General features: G+C 39.2%; 2 protein-coding genes across 3 annotated transcripts in view; one reads left to right on the forward strand and one right to left on the reverse strand.

The window, feature by feature from the left end:
* Positions 1–1,268: 1,268 nt before the first annotated feature.
* On the forward strand, positions 1,269–14,710 carry PMPCB (peptidase, mitochondrial processing subunit beta). Its single transcript, XM_003130241.5, has 13 exons — positions 1,269–1,380; positions 2,364–2,504; positions 3,233–3,319; positions 3,697–3,826; positions 7,268–7,466; positions 7,931–8,010; positions 10,993–11,105; positions 11,960–12,103; positions 12,879–13,039; positions 14,041–14,126; positions 14,205–14,293; positions 14,453–14,528; positions 14,618–14,710. Exons 1-13 carry the CDS (start codon positions 1,282–1,284, stop codon positions 14,680–14,682), a joined length of 1,470 nt encoding a protein of 489 aa, XP_003130289.1. The 5' UTR covers positions 1,269–1,281; the 3' UTR covers positions 14,683–14,710.
* A 241-nt stretch (positions 14,711–14,951) lies between these two features.
* The window catches only part of DNAJC2 (DnaJ heat shock protein family (Hsp40) member C2), a 29,596-nt gene continuing 26,430 nt past the window's right edge, over positions 14,952–18,117 (reverse strand). For both annotated transcript variants that reach the window (XM_005667717.4, XM_003130242.6), the window contains exons 13-17: positions 17,659–17,843; positions 16,630–16,730; positions 16,398–16,505; positions 15,351–15,505; positions 14,952–15,085 (exon numbers count right to left, since the gene is read on the reverse strand). In XM_005667717.4, coding sequence (XP_005667774.1) covers positions 15,011–15,085; positions 15,351–15,505; positions 16,398–16,505; positions 16,630–16,730; positions 17,659–17,843 — 624 coding nt within the window. In that variant the 3' untranslated portion in view covers positions 14,952–15,010. The remainder of the gene's footprint in view (positions 15,086–15,350; positions 15,506–16,397; positions 16,506–16,629; positions 16,731–17,658; positions 17,844–18,117) is intronic.

Consider the following 18,117-nt stretch of genomic DNA (forward strand, 5'->3'; position numbering starts at 1 on the left):
AGGGCTAGAGCAGATTCAAGAGGTAGGATGTTCAGAGTGGAAAAAAGGGAGCTGAGGATGAAATCCAGGTTTCTGGCTTGGAGGTCTGGTGAATGGAAGTATCATTGGCTGTTTTGCATTGCATATACAGGAAGCAACTTAGGGGCAAGACAGTGAAATGCATTTTGGACACGTTGATATTGAGGCACCAATGGGATACTTCAGTGTAACTGTCTAGTCACTGAATGGTTAAATGTGCCTGGAGCTCAAGAGAAAGGTCTGACTGTGTAAACAGGGTAAGTCTTCAGGTCAAAGTGGAAACCCTCAGGGAGAGTGTGCAATAGGAGAAGAGGCCCAGACCCAGGGAAATACCAACTTTCAGGGTAAAAGGGCATGGACTTTAAGAGCAAAGCTTTGGAGCCACACAGCCTGTAATTAGCATCTTGACCCCGGGCAAGTTATTTTACCCCAGTTTCTACCTCTGTAAAAAGAGTATGAGAAGAGCACAATTAGAAGTTCCCTGGTGGCTCAGTGAGTTAAGGATCCCTTGTTGTCGCTGCTGTGGGGCAGGTTTGATTCCTGGTGAGGGAACTTTTGCACACCTGGGCAAGGCCCCCCAAAGAAGAATAGCACACTTAGAACAGTGCTTGCTATTTTTAGTTTCATTAAGAGCTTTGTGAATAAACAGCTGCCCAAGAAGGTGAAGAAGGGACTAGGAGAAGGAGGAAGAGCTCTAAGATCAACGTGGAAGAAAAATTCATACAGATTTATGTCAAATTAAGCCAGTAAGACTATATGATAAGGTTACAGGTCTATGAAGTGTTCATTTTTCAGCAATTAGCGGCTTCAGCAAGAGCAATTTCTGTAGCATGGAACGAGTCAGACTGTCGAGTGTTGAGGAGTGACTAGGCGTCAACACTAATACCTCCTTCCCCTCACCACGTGTCTCCTGTAGGAGATGCTTCCTCCATGGACAGTGAGTTATGGATCATATTCCACTTCTTCTGATTAATTTCATCCACTGATGGCATGATACGTTGCACCACGTTACCTTTATCTCTTCTACATTTGTACCTTGAACGTCTTAGGTGATCAAAGTAACTGCTGATACAGGGGTTTCTGCAGCTTCCCAAATTGCTGTTATTTAGGGAAACCGCTCAGCACCACATCCAGGTCTATTTCTTCCACAACCGCTTAGAGGAGTGCCATTCCCATCCCGGCCACTAGGTGGGTCCCCTCCTCACGTCTGGGACCTCCGGTCACGACCCCGGAAACACATCCCTCACACTGTCCAGAGCGGAGATGGCGGCGGCGGCGGCCCGAGCGGTGTTTTTGCCCGCGGTGCGGAAGCGGCTCTGGGGTTTCTCCAAGAGGCTCTTGGTCGGAGGCCCTGCAAGGCAGGTGAGCTTCCCTTCACTTGTCTGGATGCCGCCCGGGACCAGGCCAGGGCCTCTCCCGCTGGACTCCGCTCGGCGACCCTGAGCCGTAGGCTGTCGGCCCGGCCGCGCGAGTTGCCACCCCCGCCCCCAACAGTGGGTGTGGCTTCCTCCGCTGGGATACGGGGGTCATCAGGTGGCCGGGGAGGCTTGTCACCCGCCGGGGCTGAGCTGGCTTTGGTCACCCGCAGTGCGTGACCTGCCAGTGACATGAGACATGACTTTGGTTGCCGGCCCCTTCCCCAGTTACTCAAAAGTTCTTGTAAAGAGTACGTGTTGGTTACTGCAATCTCAGTGGTTGCAAATTGGGGGAAATCAAAAAGTGAGGACACCCTCTCTCACACACACACTCCCACTCCCCAGATATCTGTTTTTGCCTAAAACTCAGTGTCTTTATCCTCACCTCTGCTTCCTGCGAACCCCAGGGTAGCTAAAGGAAAAGTTTGTATGTTTCTCCTCAGAGACTGGCTTTCTCTAGACTTTGTGGGACTTTTAACTTATGTATAAAGGAAAAGAAAGACTGCGGACAGGCGTGTAGTCCATAGTCAGCAAATCAATCAGCCAGTGTCTTGAGCCTTTCTTCCTATCTTCTCTTTTTCTGCCTTTTTCAAGACTTAGTTTTTTTTGAACAGTGGGAACCTTACACCAATGTTATGTAGGTATTTTTATATTTTTCTCTCCCTTTCTTGCCCCTTGGCTTGTTCCTTCTATAGTGAATATTCAACATTTCTTGGAGAAGTATTCAAAGCAGTTTTCTCTCTGGATAACGATGGTCGCTTGAGGAATGTTCCTAGACTAGGCCAGAGGTGTGGGTGGATCCCAGTGGAATAAAAGTTGAGGGGGAAAGAGTACTTTATAGAGAGGGTCTTTGTGAGATAGATTTGGTTTTCTGATCAACTTTCATGTTACAATAGTGATGTTTTACTTCGTCCCTCCATCCCCAACCAGTCATTATATTTTGGAGGAAACAGATTGAGAAGTACACAGGCTGCTACACAAGTTTTTCTGAATGTTCCTGAAACGAGAGTAACCTGTTTGGAGAACGGACTCAGAGTGGCCTCTGAAGACTCTGGGCTCTCAACATGCACAGTAAGTGTTTCGGCATCAGTTTGACCTCTCATTAGGAGAGAGCAAATTACTGACTTTAATTTAAGCTTTTCAGTTAGTTGGCAGGTGGTTGAAAATAGGGGCAGTTATTTTGCCTTGACAAAAGTGATTCTCACTTGTGAATCTCTTCTGTACTACTTCTATACCAGGTACTTGTGTACTTTAAGCGTCTACACATCTGGTTCTTGAAGCCTGTCATTGTCATGTAGTGTTGATAATAATGAGAGAAGTATATTTGCTAGACTACTCTGTCAGATGTTTTCATATATATTGTCATACTTGATCTTAAAAATAGTTCTTTTTAGCAGGGATCATCATATCCATTTTACAGTTGAAAAACAAGATCAGAGAAGTTAAGTGGTTTTGTCCTGGGTCACACAGCTAATATTTGACTGAACCAGGATTTGAACCTAGACTTTCTGACAATCCGTGATGTTCTTTATACTATGCTTGTTAATTGACTGCAGTAACACACTGAGCTAAGAATCCAGGTTCTTAGTGAAGCTGGTAAGTAGGCTTTGTAGCACCTTAGTAGCCTGATAACCAGAATTTTTAAGTCTCATGGTTCTTAGGATTGTACTGTCAATCCACTCAAGTTAAGACTGGAAAGCACTTGTCAGAAAAAGAAAGAAGACTGCCCCCTAGTTTTACCCCATCCCTCAAAAGAAAGAAAATAATGTTTTACTTAATTCTTCCTTGATTGCATTAAGGTTGGGCTTTGGATTGATGCTGGGAGTCGATATGAAAATGAGAAGAATAATGGAACAGCTCACTTTCTGGAACATATGGCTTTCAAGGCAAGCTCTAAGACATTTTTAATGAAGTCTTTAATAAAAACTTTCTTTAAGAGACAGTAAGCACAAAATCTCATTCTGTGGCAAGGAGAACTACGTCAATAGTATAGCATGTTTTAATTTTTTTTAAAAACTTCAGGATATTTCTGAAATAATTACTTACAGTTTCTGTGTAGAGTTGAAACAAGGATTTTTTCTGGGGATGTAAGGGTCATCTGAAAGTGTGCCACTACTTCTAAAACCTAATATACTTTGGAAATAAAGTTTGATTCTTCCATCAGACTGACACAGGCTTATGTCCTCATGTAAATTGTCTGAAGTGTTAGAACAGGTGAGGAATAAAGGAAGATAGCATAATTTTTTTTCTTCTTTTATTTCAGGGCACCAAAAAGAGATCCCAGTTAGATTTGGAACTTGAGATTGAAAACATGGGTGCTCATCTCAATGCCTATACCTCCAGAGAGCAGACTGTATATTATGCCAAAGCATTCTCTAAAGATTTGCCAAGAGGTATTGTTATTATTTATACCGCAGATAGGTAATTTTCATAGAGGTTAAGAAATAATTTAGTACTGTTTTCATTATGTCTTTTAAGAAAGAGTAACACCCAGAAATGTGAAAAAATGAACCAAACTCTGGATGAGGGGCACCTATTTTTATTTTTCCTCCAAATATGACAAATGATATAAAATATTTATAGGCTGCAAGACTTGTGCAAGCCAGGCCCTAACACTTGATTCAAATATTGCTTCCTCCAGAGTCATACCTGTGTAGCGAACCGTTTGTAATTGGTTTATATTATTTGTTTATTTTTACTGCCTACTTTTTTGTTGGTTTTGTTTTTTTTCTCTGTCCTGTTATCTGACTTTTTTTTTTTTTTTGGCTGTGCCCACAGCATGTGGCAATTCCTGGGTCAGGGATCAAACCTGTACCACACCACAGCTGCAACCTGAGCCACACTAGGATAATGCCTTAACTTGCTGAGCCACAAGGGAACACCCGTGATCCAGTTTCTTTCTTTTGCACGTGGCTAATTTTCCCAACACCGTTTATTAAGGAGACTCTCCTTCTCTCATTGTGTAGTCTTTGCTCTTTTGTTGTACATTAATTGATCATATATGCCTGGGTTTATCTGGGCTCTCTGTTCTGTTCCATTGATTCCGTATTTGTTTTTATGCGCCATAAAACAAATACATAGTTTTGATTACTATACTTTCTAGTTTGCAATCAGGGAGCATGATGCTTTTAGCTTTGTTCTTTCTCAAAATTGCTTTGGTTATTTGGGGTCTTTTGTGGTTCTATAAAAATTTTAGGATTGTACCTTTTATTTCTGTGAAAAATGCCTTTGAGATTTTGATAGGAATTGCATTGTCTGTACATGCTTTGGGTAGCTTGGACATTTTAGCAACATCAATTCTTTTTCTTTTTTTGTCTTTTTTCTATGTCTTTGGGCCGCTCCCGTGGCATATGGAGGTTCCCAGGCTAGGGGTCGAATCGGAGCTATAGCCACCGGCCTACGCCAGAGCCACAGCAACTCGGGATCCGAGCCGCGTCTGCAACCTACACCACAGCTCACGGCAACGCCGGATCATCGTTAACCCACTGAGCAAGGGCAGGGACCAAACCCGCAACCTCATGGTTCCTCGTCGGATTCGTTAACCACTGCGCCTCGACGGGAACTCCTCAATTCTTTTTCTAATCCATGAAGACTGAACATCTTTCCATTTTCTTGTGTCATCTTCAATTTCTTTCATTAATATTTTGAATTTTCAGTATACAGCTCTTTTACCTACTCGATTAAATTGATTCCCAGGTATTTTATTCCTTTGGATGCAATTGTAAACGTCATTGTTTTCTTAATTTTTCTTTCTGTTAGTTTGTTGTTAGTGCATAGAAACACAACAGATTTTTTTATGGAGTCTTTAGTGTTTTCTGTATATAATATCATATCATCTGCAAATAGTGATAGTTTTACTTCTTTTCCAACTTGGATGCCTTTTATTTCTTTTTCTTGCCTGATTGCTCTGACTAGGAGCAATTTTTTATTCCTTGTTTAATATAAACACTCTGAGTCCTGAGCAAAATCAGCAAATGTTCACTTATGAGATTATTGATGATTTTTCTCATAGCAATAAAATAAAATAGATTTTATTTTTATTTTATAGAAATAAAATAATTATCCTGACAGCGTAGCACAGCAATTTTTAATAGTTACCATGTTTGTAGAGTGTTTACCGAAGGACAGTTATTACACAAAACATTTTCCCAGTGGGAGAATTAACTAGAAAATATAGCAGTGTTAGTGCTAAGTGGTGAAACAATTAATCTTTAAGGTCCTTGAATAGTTGAAGTTAATTTCATTACTATGAAATTTTGGATTCCTAATAATAGGCTTTTGTTAATAACGTTTGAATGCCACTTTATTTGTATATATGTAATTTGTGTATAGATTCTCTCCTTTGATCAGCATAGTAATCAGGTAGGTGTCTCCACTGTGTAGTTGTGGAAACTGAGGCCCAGCTGTGACTTTCCCAGGATCACATAGCTTAGTGGCTTACTGTGGACCGAAATGCATGTCTTCCCACTCAGATATACTGTGCCAGTTTGCTTTGTCAAAACAACAGAACGAAACACTTACCTGCAAATTAAATTTTCATAACGTGATAGCTTAACTTTTGCATTAAAAACCAATGAAAATGAAAACAGTGGAGGGTGTGTTGATTTGAATTGCAAAAACCTTGGTAAAATTCTTAATGATTTCCTTGGAAGTAGTTTTTGCCCAGGACTAGTTAGGGACTAGGAACAAAGGGTTAGGCCAGGCTCCTTGGGCTAGATTGTTCATTCTAGTCTGTCTCTCCTTTACACAGAGAACAGCAAGGAAAGCAAGAAAGAGGACTAGAGGAAGAAAGAGAGAAGGAAGAGGACCTTTTTTTTTTTTCCTTTCTGGTTCTGGCTCAGAAGGACAGAGCTCCTGTCAGTGGGGGTGGAAATGGAAAAGAGAGGGGCTCTGTGAGGAATCCAAAGTGTTAGTGCTCTCTGAAGCACATCCTACCTGTGGAGTTGGCCTTAGGCTTTTATCCCCTCAGCCGGGTGAAGCTGGTGTGGGAGGTAATGATTAGACGTTCAGACGGGTGGTCTCCAGACTTGTATGATCATCCATTCTTACGATGATCATCCATAGCACAATGGATTCTTAATAGCACAATGTGCCCTTCAGTTCACTTGTGGCATTTTGCAAAAAATGTTCGTTTTTGTATAAATATTTGAGGGTTCTATCAAATTTTCCCAAGGGCCATTTTTTAAAACCTTTGATAGGCATAGGTATTTCTCTTCGGGTACCTGTCCTTTTCTTCAGATGTTAACTGTTCCAGTTCTGTTGGATTATCTTATCAATGACTTTGCTAGTGGTAAGAGTCTAGCCAACACTGACCAGATGGGTAGGAATAGACACTGGGATTAAGTGGGGAAAGATAATTGAGAGGACATTAATTCTATAAGGGGTTCACTGGGGGCATATATTAGATTATAATGATTCTTGGCTTCGTTATGTAGTAGCCTCATTACTCTGGGAACTTGGATGGTAAATACTTGGATGATGTTGACTCCCTGTACATACCTGACATTCTGACTAGTTTTTTCCTTTGTCATTTTCGCAGAGAACAATATATAGTCATATAGCGATTTCCATGGCATTTTTAAAGTAGTTGTAGGCAGAGTCATTACAAGTGTTGGAGGGACTTTTGGCAAATTTAGTTTTCCCCAGGCTCACCTGTACCACAGGGGATTACATTTTTCATTTTAATTTTGTCCTTTTAGGTGTATCAAATGTATAGTTATCCTTTAATCAGTATTGAGTGATGGTCAGTATCATGATCTGATGCTAGCTTAATAGAGTTTAATAGCAAAAAGTGAGATTCTTGGTGTTTCCTCTTATGCATTATTTTCATTTAGCTGTAGAAATTCTTGCTGATATAATACAAAACAGCACATTGGGAGAAGCAGAGATTGAACGTGAACGTGGAGTGATCCTTAGAGAGATGCAGGAAGTCGAAACCAATTTACAGGAAGTTGTTTTTGATTATCTTCATGCCACAGCTTATCAAAATACTGCACTTGGACGGACAATTTTGGGACCAACTGAAAATATCAAGTAGGTATAATTTGCATTTTTTTCGAGAAAAATTTTGAATTGTGAAAATTAACATTCAGAAAGTATGTTTCAGAAAGTAATTTTTTACCCCAAATAACCTGAACGAAATTGTGCTTAACTATACTTGAGCCCCACCTAACTCCCAGGTGCCTGGGCTTGTAGCTCCTTCTATAATAAACAAGTGATGGTATTCAGTCTTTTTTTTTTTTTTTTGATATAAAAATGTTGAAATTCTTTGTACTTGTTGCACATATATCTTATTTCTGATTGCATTTAACTTAGGAGTCGAGTCACAGCCATTGTAGAAGCAACATCCAAGTAGTTACGTTGTGAGCCACATGGGAAGTTCATGATTGCATTCAACTTAGAATACCTTTAGGGTCCAATTTAATTTCAGGTATACTTTGTGAAGATATGTGCTTTTATATTTCCTTTTAATACTGCTGCTCTTACTCCATTTACAGATCTATAAATCGTAAGGACTTAGTCGATTATATAACCACACATTATAAGGGACCAAGAATAGTTCTTGCTGCTGCTGGAGGTTAGTCCATTTAAATTTCTGACCATTTGAAAAACAAAGTGATGTGCATATCAGTTAGATCCTGCTGGGACATGTCTTTACAGTTTTCATTTACACAGCCATTTGTTTAATATTGTGTAAGGGCAGTGTGGAGCACTGGAACCAGACTTTTCCTCTATTTCTTTTTTTTTTTTTTTTTAGTTTTATTATTATTAGAGTTGATTTACAATGTTTTGTCAAGTTCTGTTGTACAATAAAGTGACCCAGTCACATACATTTCCCTGTGCTGTACAGTAGGATCCCATTGCCCATGCATTCTAAATATAATAGTTTGCATCCCCTCATGCCCAAAATGCCCATCCATCCCACTCCCTTCCCTTCTTTTTCTTTTTAGTAGAGTTTTTTTTTTTTTTGTCTTTTTGCTATTTCTTGGGCTGCTCCCGCAGCATGTGGAGGTTCCCAGGCTAGGGGTCTAATCGGAGCTATAGCCACTGGCCTACACCAGAGCCACAGCAACTCGGGATCCGAGCCGCGTCTGCAACCTACACCACAGCTCACGGCAACGCCGGATCCGCCGGATCGTTAACCCACTGAGCAAGGGCAGGGACCGAACCCTCAACCTCATGGTTCCTAGTCGGATTCGTTAACCACTGCGCCACGACGGGAACTCCAGTAGAGTTTTTTAATAGGAAAACTTGGGGATCCTCCAATACATAAGTGTACATACATAATGGAATTTACTTGCAAGAAAAGGGCAAATGAATGAACGGGAAGATAATGACACTTGTAAGATAGTGTTCTACAGTTTGGGAATCTCTGGAAATTTTTAATTCTTTCTTTTTTCTTTTTTTTTTGATCTTTTTGCCATTTCTTGGGCTGCTCCCATGGCATATGGAGGTTCCCAGGCTAGGGGTCCAATCGGAGCTGCAGCCTTTGGCCTACACCAGAGCCACAGCAACTCGGGATCCGAGCTGCGTCTGCAACCTACACCACAGCTCACAGCAACGCTGGATGCTTAACCCACTGAGCAAGGCCAGGGATCGAACCCGCAACATCGTGGTTCCTAGTCGAATTCATTAACCACTGAGCCACAACGGGAACTCCATTCTTGAAAACCAGCTTCATCCATGGTCAGGCATGGAATGAATATGTATGATGTTTATTCACTCTTTGATGTGTTCATTCATTCAGTAGATCTGCTAATTACTGAAAAGGAGAAGTATACAGGGGGTCATGGGAATGTTTAATGGGAACTTGAACATGCAGGTGGCATTAGGACAAGACTTCTTTGTGGATGTGTTTGAAGCCAGTGAATGAAAGAAAATTCATATTAAATTTTGCTAGGTTTCCTGAAAGTCCGAATTTAGACAAATAGTACATTTTATTGGTTTCCAGTTTTGTTTTCTTTCTCTCATTCTCTTTTTAGGACAAAGCAAAGATATGTGAAACGTTCTTTAATTTTTCTTCCTTTAGCAGTGACATTAAATGAAAATAATAGTTACCCTGGATAGACTTTGAGCTAACTCAGGAATAATGATGAAAATGAGGATTAAGTATCTTAAACATAGGACCTTTGTATGCCAGACAGTGTGCTCTGAAGTTTCCCAGGTAGTAATATTGTTTCTGAAATGACTGTGCTCTCTGGGGTTCAGCATTTGGAACTGGCATGGGAAATGGGAAGACTCTTGGTTGGATGAGGCCTCAACAACCAAGCTGTCTGGGCTGTCTCTGCCAGTATTGTGAAAAAATGGATGATGCAGCAGGTTTTATCACAGTTCATGGGTTCATTTTGACATTGCCAAAGTTGAGATATCTTAATAGCAGTTAATGGCTTGCCCTAGATTAATTAGCATTTTTTCTTACTGGTACGTAAATGATGATATTCCTTATAAACAGTGGCATTTTAAATTCAGTGAAATAGGTCAGGCCTAGCATCATTAAAAAAGAAAAGGATTGGCTCCTCTCTCTTTTGGATGGAGCTGAGTAGAAGTGGTGTTAGAGCAGGAGCTGGCTATGTGGAACATCCAAGCAGGAGGGCTGTAGGTGAAGGTGGTCAAACAGTGGAAGTGCTGATTGTCAGGCGCTGAGAGCTGAGTGTGTAGTCATGGTTTTACACTCTCTGCTTGTTACCCTTGTACAGCCAGGGTCTTCCTGTTGTTTCATCACCCTCTGGATACCCAGGGTGGCTCTCCTGCATACTGATTGTGAAAAGAACCTATAGTCATTCACTGTCTTGTTTTATACCATAGATTTGTTTGGGAATTATGGATGTACATTGTGCTCTTATATTCTGAAAGCACGTTTCAGTTAGAAAAATCTTGCGATATTTTTTAAGGCACTTGTGCACGAGCCTAAATTTATCTTGTAAATTTAAGAATATTTCACTGAATCTTTTTGGGTCCCAAGTAAAGGATAGGCATCTTAAGGGTAGATTGAAAAGTAAAGGATATAGAATCTAAGAAATTCTTAAGTTTTGGATGGCCAATAGTGAATATTTGGATAGTTATGGATTTATTCAGAAATTTATATGCAGTTATTTTGTTACTGAATTCTGATAGCAGAGCACAGAGAATGAGGCATATATTGTGTCTAGCTTTAAATGATACAGAGCTCATATTTCTTTCCTACTTCAAAAAAAGTTGTTGAAAAGTGACCCTTTTTGTGAGTTTGCTTTCAAGGACTTTAATTACGTAATATGACATAATTTTGTGTGAAAAGTGGTATTGTCAAGCTGTTACCTTATCAGTGATTCCATTGGTGTGTTGATGAAAACTGTCAGTTCTTGAGAATGAGAAAGCTGTGCATTGCCAAGCCTTGTGACACCAGGGAAGAAGTGCTGTGTGAGCTTACTCTTCAGTGGCTTTTAGGGAGTGTCAGTAGTACATGTGTAACTTGTTTCACGTTATACCACCATGAACTTATTGTAAACTTAAGTGTTAGTCATCGTTGTGTGCTTTACATTGTACTGCTATCGGATACATGAAATATTTTCCTTCAATTTAGGAGTTTCCCATGATGAACTGCTTGAATTGGCGAAGTTTCATTTTGGTGACTCTTTGTCCCCAGACGAAGGAGAAATACCAGCTCTGCCTCCCTGCAAATTCACAGGAAGTGAGGTAGGGCAAGCCTAAGCTAGTATTTAACCCTTTGGGTTTCTCATGTTGTATTTATGAATGAGTGTACAAAATGTGTCTACTTTTAGCAGTAAAATGGTAGAAAACAAAGGCTTAACCCGAGGATGGACTCAATTGCTTATTCCATGGATACTGGATACTGTTCAGTGGATATTGTTCCATGTATTTAACACCTATTTTTCTTTCCTAATGCAGTAAGGCTTTAAGGACAATATTAGTCTTTGTGTTTTTTCTTTGACACTATGCCTGTTTTCCTATGGTAAGGCGTAAGAGTAAAAACACCCCATATTTTGACTTTCGTATCAGGCTTATTCTTAGCTAAGTTCTGCTCACAGTACATTTCTGAGGGCAGCTGCTAAAGCCAGAACTTGTAGTATCTGCTACATGTCAGCCCTATCTTTAAGCCTCATTAGAAGCTTCGTTTGCCACACTAGGGATGGTGCTCATTTAGTAGTATTTGGAAGGAAGTCTGATGTTGGCAGTGGCATAGGACTGTAGCATTGGCAGTACTAAAATAAGCCTGTATGTCAAGATTAGCTTAAATTTAGATAAAATAATTCAGACTGACAAAAGATTATTTCTGCCAGTGAAATAATGGAGACCTTTTGACCAGTTAATTATCTGGTGGCTGTGTCTGTACCATTTCACTTGGAGAGCTTTTGGTGAAGTTCTTATAGATTAGACTTTACAGTGTAATGAGGCCCGATTGTTTAAAAAACAAGAGTGTCACAGTGAGTGTTTTAACTCTGCAGTGAACAGAACTGGTGAATTTGTTTCTTGTTAAGTATGTTATATAGTGGTAATCTTTAGAGCTTTGTATTCTTTTTCCTAAGTAGATCCGAGTGAGGGATGACAAGATGCCTTTGGCACACCTTGCAATAGCTGTTGAAGCTGTCGGTTGGGCACATCCAGATACAATCTGTCTCATGGTTGCAAACACATTGATTGGCAACTGGGATCGCTCCTTTGGAGGAGGAATGGTAAGTGATTTTTGAAGTAATTTTCCATAATAAATGAGAAGATGGTGTGTATAGTATGAATTTTGACTTAAAATATAAACTGATCCAGGATTGCATCCTGGGCCAGAAAAAAAATATTTTTTTCTTTTGCCATATTGGTAAAATTTTAAAAAGGATAGAAGGATTCATTAAAAGAACTTTATCAATGTTAACATCCTGATTTTAATCATGGTACTGAGGTTAATTTTTCAGAAGCGCATACTTAGTATTCAGGGGTAAAAAATATCTGTACTATACTCTCAAACAGTTGAAAAACATGTTAGAGAATCCTAAAGCAAAAAAAGTGGTAAGTCTGAAATTACTTCAAAATATAAAGTGTGTATGTTTGTACTCATAGATTTTGACAAAATTATTTCCTACAAATATTTTAGGCTTCACATGGCAATATAATTTCAAATCTTTAAGCAGCCAGCCAAAAACACTGCAAATTGGGTTGATAATAATTTAGTATTTCAGAAGTGGGTACGGCTACTGTATTACTTTCAAGGATTCACTGCTTTAACATTGTGAATTTTTCTGGGGATGATGCATTTGCTGGTGAGGTTAATTCTAAGTCTTTGTTTCATGGAATTTTAGTTTTATTATTGAGATATTGTTGGATAAAACTGAGAAGAGAAACTTGGCTTCAGGGCAGTCAGTTTTCACATCTCAGTTTTCTTTCTGATAATCTGGACAAGTGTTCCTTATTTGTCCAAATTATCAGAAATCTTGGATGATTTTTTTTTTTCCCTTACAGAATTTATCTAGCAAGCTGGCCCAGCTCACCTGTCATGGCAACCTCTGCCATAGCTTCCAGTCTTTCAACACTTCCTACACAGATACAGGATTATGGGGAATCTACATGGTTTGTGAACCAGCCACTGTTGCAGACATGCTCCATGTTGTTCAAAAAGAATGGTAAGAAAATAATTTAAATCTTGCTTATAATTCATGTTTTAGACTAGTTTCTTGTTGATACTGTTGATGGTCGTTAATTTTTTTATGATGTTAGTATTTTGTTAAGAGAGCAAGACTAAGCAGTAGCAGTTGTTGCAACTTTTTTAAAGATCACAGGTGTTTCTTCTAAGTCTCATGTGAAGCTGATTTATACTATAGAAAATTCTTAAATTAAGAAGCAGATTACCTCAGAAAGATCCTAATAGGTAAAAATGTTCAAATGCCAACTAGAATTATAGGAAGTATCTTAACTTATCTGGCTTGGAAAAGCAGTGTTGTGAAAATGAATATGAATTTGCCATTGCTAAAAGAAAAAATGTAGTGTTTTAGTCAAAACTACTACCTTGAGTTCTCCTGTGGCTCAGAAGGTTAAGGATCCAGTGGTGTCACTGCATTGGCTTGGGTTGTTGCTGTGGCATGGTTTGATCTCTGGCCTAGGAAATTTCACATGCTGCAGGTGTGGCCAAAACAAAAACCTAGTAACCTTGAGACAGAGGCCCACGGCTTCTTGGAAAACTTACTTTAGTCCCTTTCCTCCACCACTCTCTAAGTCTAGTTGGATTGTAATTATTATCTAATTACTAGGTTTAAGTTAGACTCAACTGGATTCTTTTGCAAAACCAATGACCCACTGACCTGTCCCCTAGCAAATCAGATTCCCATAGGCTGGGATTCATGAATTCTCAAAATGACTATAGTGTCTCTCAGAATGTGGTTACCCTATTTTTATATTGTACTGATCTCAATTAACACTAAGAGGCAAATAATCCGTAACATTTTAGCTTTTGCTTAACTGTTGGGATCATTAGTAATTTCAGCTTCTTATTAAATTGAAATCAATCACTCGCACATTGTGTAATATGTAAAATATAGTATCCCTTTTTTCTTTAGGTCATGAACTCATAGAACATGGAACATTTTTTCAAACTACTTGATGTTTGACTTTTCCAAATGTTTTTTAGGATGCGACTCTGTACAAGTGTCACTGAAAGTGAAGTTGCACGAGCCAAAAATCTTCTGAAAACAAACATGTTGCTGCAACTTGATGGTAAGAGAATAAAGACATCTGTTTTTCACATGGTCGATCTGTGGGCCAAGACTTAGTTTTCCCTTCTCTTTAAAACAGGTTCCACTCCCATCTGTGAAGATATTGGTAGGCAGATGTTATGCTATAATAGAAGAATTCCCATCCCTGAGCTTGAAGCAAGAATTGATGTAAGTAGTCCTTAGATACTGCTGGGTCTTGTGTAAAATGATTCTTGTTACAAAAGCTGTGGATATATCTCATATGTCTTGCTTTAGATCTAAAACCTTCTATAGAATGGCTTTACTACTACAAAAAAGCTCTGAATGCTTGTTTCTTCAACTTTTCAGGCTGTAAATGCTGAGACAATTCGAGAAGTATGTACCAAATATATTTATGATAAGAGTCCAGCTGTTGCTGCTGTTGGTAAGCCCGGCTCCTTTTCTCCTATGCAGAAAGTTGGCTAAGTGTTTTTCTTCTATTCATTTTTAACTCTCTTTTCTTTTAATCCTTAGGTCCCATTGAGCAGTTACCAGATTTTAACCAGATTCGCAGTAACATGTGTTGGCTTCGTGATTAAGTTTCTTAATAAAAATATTTTGAACACATATACATGGGTGTGTGTATATATATATGTATATGTATATATATGTGTGTATATATATATATATTTATAAAACTAACAGAACTGCAAGTCCTGAAGAATGAAATACTGTGTCAAACTTTGAAAGGCTGAGAACAGTGGATCTTTCTCTTTTGTTCTCTGAGAAATTATGCTGGAACAACACACTAAGTGTAATTTTAAGAATGAAAACTTTGTACAGTAAAGTATAATTTTAAGAATGAAAATTTATACAGTATTTTCAGTTTTATTATAAAAATGCACACACAACAAAGATTGTCATAAGTCATTTCTTGGCTCTACTTGCATTCAGCACTTGCTCTTGAGCAGCTTTCTTTGCTTTTACCATCTCAACAAGTTCCTAGGAAAGGAGAAAGATGTTATTTAAACTAAGAAGTTAACAGAATGTGCAGACATTTCCAGTGTTTAGTATAAATATGAAAAACACTCAAACTGGATAAATCTGTACTGAAAAGGTTGATTTTTTTTTTTTTTTACTAACTACCAGAACTAAAAAGTTTCTAAGGTTGGTTATTTCTAATAACGGCCCCAGACTACTGTGGTATTGAAATAAGCACAAAATGTAACTTAAATGATACGAAATCTGTAAACTAAAGATCTACAACCTTATATCGCTTCATGCAGTCCTTCTTTGTCCTGCCGGGCACTGCTTCTGCTATTTTTTCCCATCTTTCAGGTGTATTTACTGGGTACGTTTTCAAAGCTTGTTCCAAAAGCTTCTGTTCCTCTGTTGTCCAGGGGGTAAAATCTGTGCATGGACCTGTTTAAAAAATGTTTTTATTTGAATTTTTTTTTTTTCTTTTTGGGGCCACACCCATGGCATATGGAAGTTCCCAGGCTAGGGGTAAAATTGGAGCTATAGCTGCCGCCCTACACCACAGCCACAGCCACACTGGATCCAAGCCATGTCTGCAACTTACACCACGCTCATGGCAACGCTGGATCTTTAGCCCACTGAGTGAGGCCAGGAATTGAACCTGCAACCTCATGGTACCTAGTCAGATTTGTTTCCACTGTGCCACGATGGGAACTCCTCCATATCCTAATTTTTGACAGAAGTTTATCTTGGCCCACTTCCCCAGATGAGTCTTTTGGTGCACAGATATCTTGGTAAGTGCCAATTTGAATCTGTGATGTGCAGTCTTAAACACATTGAGATTAAACACATATATATGCCTTTTTTTTGGTCATGCCCACAGCAAGTGGAAGTTCTCAGGCTAGGGACTGAACCTGTGCCATAGCAGCAACCAGAGCCAGAGCAGTGCCAATGCCAGATTCTTAATCCTCTGCACCACAAGAGAACTCCCATATATACCTCTAAGGATTAATAAGGAAAAAAAACTTGAGAGACCTCAAATCTCAGGAAAATACCTCAAAGACTTTTTTAAGCACAGAAGGAAATAAATGCCTTCTATTTCTAGTCTCACAACCTAACATTATACTTATCAGAATTCTGTTTTTTAAATCAGATTTAAAATATACAGTTGGGCTGTTGAGTTCAAAAACAATCACAAGTCATTTAAGATTTTTCATAAACCTAGTTCCTTAGTTACAAAACTTAGCTGGATGAGACCCTGGATCTTGTATATTCTCACATGATATGCATACATGGCTAACATTTTCTACTCACAGAAAAACAGAATTTTCATTACCTTCAAATCGTTCTGAAGGTGTTGCATTGTCTGCTTGAGGCACCACACCGTGTTCTTTTTTAAACTTATCAAAAGCTTTTTTGTTTATGTCATCTTTTTGATGAGGGTCTGAGAAGTGAAAAAAAAAATTTTAATACAGATCATCTCATTTAGTCTTCTATTAAATTGCATAGATTATTTTAAAATACATATTCAAGAGAGCAAAGGAACTGATTTGGCAAAACTAACTCACCAAGTTTTTGAAGACTCTTTGCTTTGCCAATAACATCTTTGGCAGTTCTCTTGACTCCAGAAGAAGAATGTATGTTCATGTAATTAGCAATAACTTCCCACCTAAAGGAACCGATAAAAAGAAAAAACAAAAACCAGAACGATCCCACATTTTTAATGAAGTGTTAGCTACAATATCTACAGAATTAGCTCTAAATTGATGGACTAATTATTACAATTTCCTGGACTATGATTTTTGCTTTTTACATGTTTAAATCAATGACTATGCATATAATTTTGGTTTCAAGTGTATACGAAACCTTAAAAATTCTGTGTAAAAAGCAACAAATAAAAGCACACATTTGCGTATACTGCCATTTGGACACATATTAGGGAGATAAATCATTCTGAAGACAGAGACTTTAGCTTTCTCATCTACAGAATGAGGGAGGCTGTATCTCCAAGGCTTCTCTGAGTTCTCAACTTAGACTTTGCAGTAAGCTCCAGTTTGAGGCAGAAAGCAACAAAGAAGAATTAAGACAAACTATACAACACAAAACCTAGTGTCTAGTGTGAGCCACGATGGAATAAGCCAACATGTCAGTCAAGATTTATGTCTCATGACCCTTAATTTCCCAAGAAACTGAAAAGCATCCTGCTTTATGTATGGATATGCATGTAAGGGTGGGTGTTCTGTAACATGCTGCTATTTGAATGCTTGTCTCCATTATCCCTAGGCTCCAGGATGTGAAGAGAAGTTTCATTAAAACCAAAACCTTGGAGTTCCCATTGAGGCTCAGCAGTAATGAACCCGACTAGTATCCATGAGGACTCGGGTTTGATCCCTGACCTCGCTCAGTGGGTTAAGGATCCAGCATTGCCGTAAGCTGTGGTGTAGGTTGCAGATACAGCTCAGATCTCACCTGGATGTGGCTGTGGTGTAGGCTGGCAACTGCAGCTCTGAATGGACCCCCTAGTCTGGGAATTTCCATATGCTGCTGGTGCAGCCCTTAAAAATACAAAATATAAAATAAATTTTAAAAGCCAATACCTTGAATTTGTTCCAGCAGGGAAGAGGTTCACAGCTTTAATCAGTAATTGCAGATCATCTTCTGACCAGTGTTTACTGCCATTTCCACCTCCGCCAGTTGATTTCTCTGCATTCTTAGATGCTTGTCGCATACGAGCCTCAGCTTCCTCTTTCTCTTTTCTAATTTGCTCATTTATTTCTTCTATCTACACAAATACCAGAGGTAAGTCAGGGACTTAAAGCATCTTACTACTCTAACACACCCTTTCTGGCTAGGGCTCTGTGGTTCTCTAGGACCCTACAGTCCCCCCAGGCCAACCCCCAAACCAGAATCAGCTTTTCCTCACTCTGGCTTCCAGGTTGCCTAGATTCTGCAAAGGTTGTGCTCGAGGAACCAAGAAGCAGCCTTGGCCTGACCTACCCTGTATTCCTCTACTTGCCTTGGACACCACCTGCCAAGTCTATAATCAGCAGGTTTTA

The sequence above is a fragment of the Sus scrofa genome, chromosome 9 (genome assembly GCF_054392235.1).
Source record: "Sus scrofa isolate SSC_HxYL_T2T_F1_AM1 chromosome 9, Sscrofa_HxYL_maternal_Yorkshire_Landrace_v2.0, whole genome shotgun sequence".
Taxonomy (NCBI): domain Eukaryota; kingdom Metazoa; phylum Chordata; class Mammalia; order Artiodactyla; family Suidae; genus Sus; species Sus scrofa.

Excerpts from the sequence above, each read along its gene's own strand:
- PMPCB (XM_003130241.5), top strand. The coding sequence starts at position 1,282 with ATGGCGGCGGCGGCGGCCCGAGCGGTGTTTTTGCCCGCGGTGCGGAAG. Across the intron at positions 14,294-14,452 it reads AGCTTGAAGCAAGAATTGAT|GCTGTAAATGCTGAGACAAT; the intron begins GTAAGTAGTCCT and ends TCAACTTTTCAG. Across the intron at positions 14,529-14,617 it reads TCCAGCTGTTGCTGCTGTTG|GTCCCATTGAGCAGTTACCA; the intron begins GTAAGCCCGGCT and ends TTTAATCCTTAG.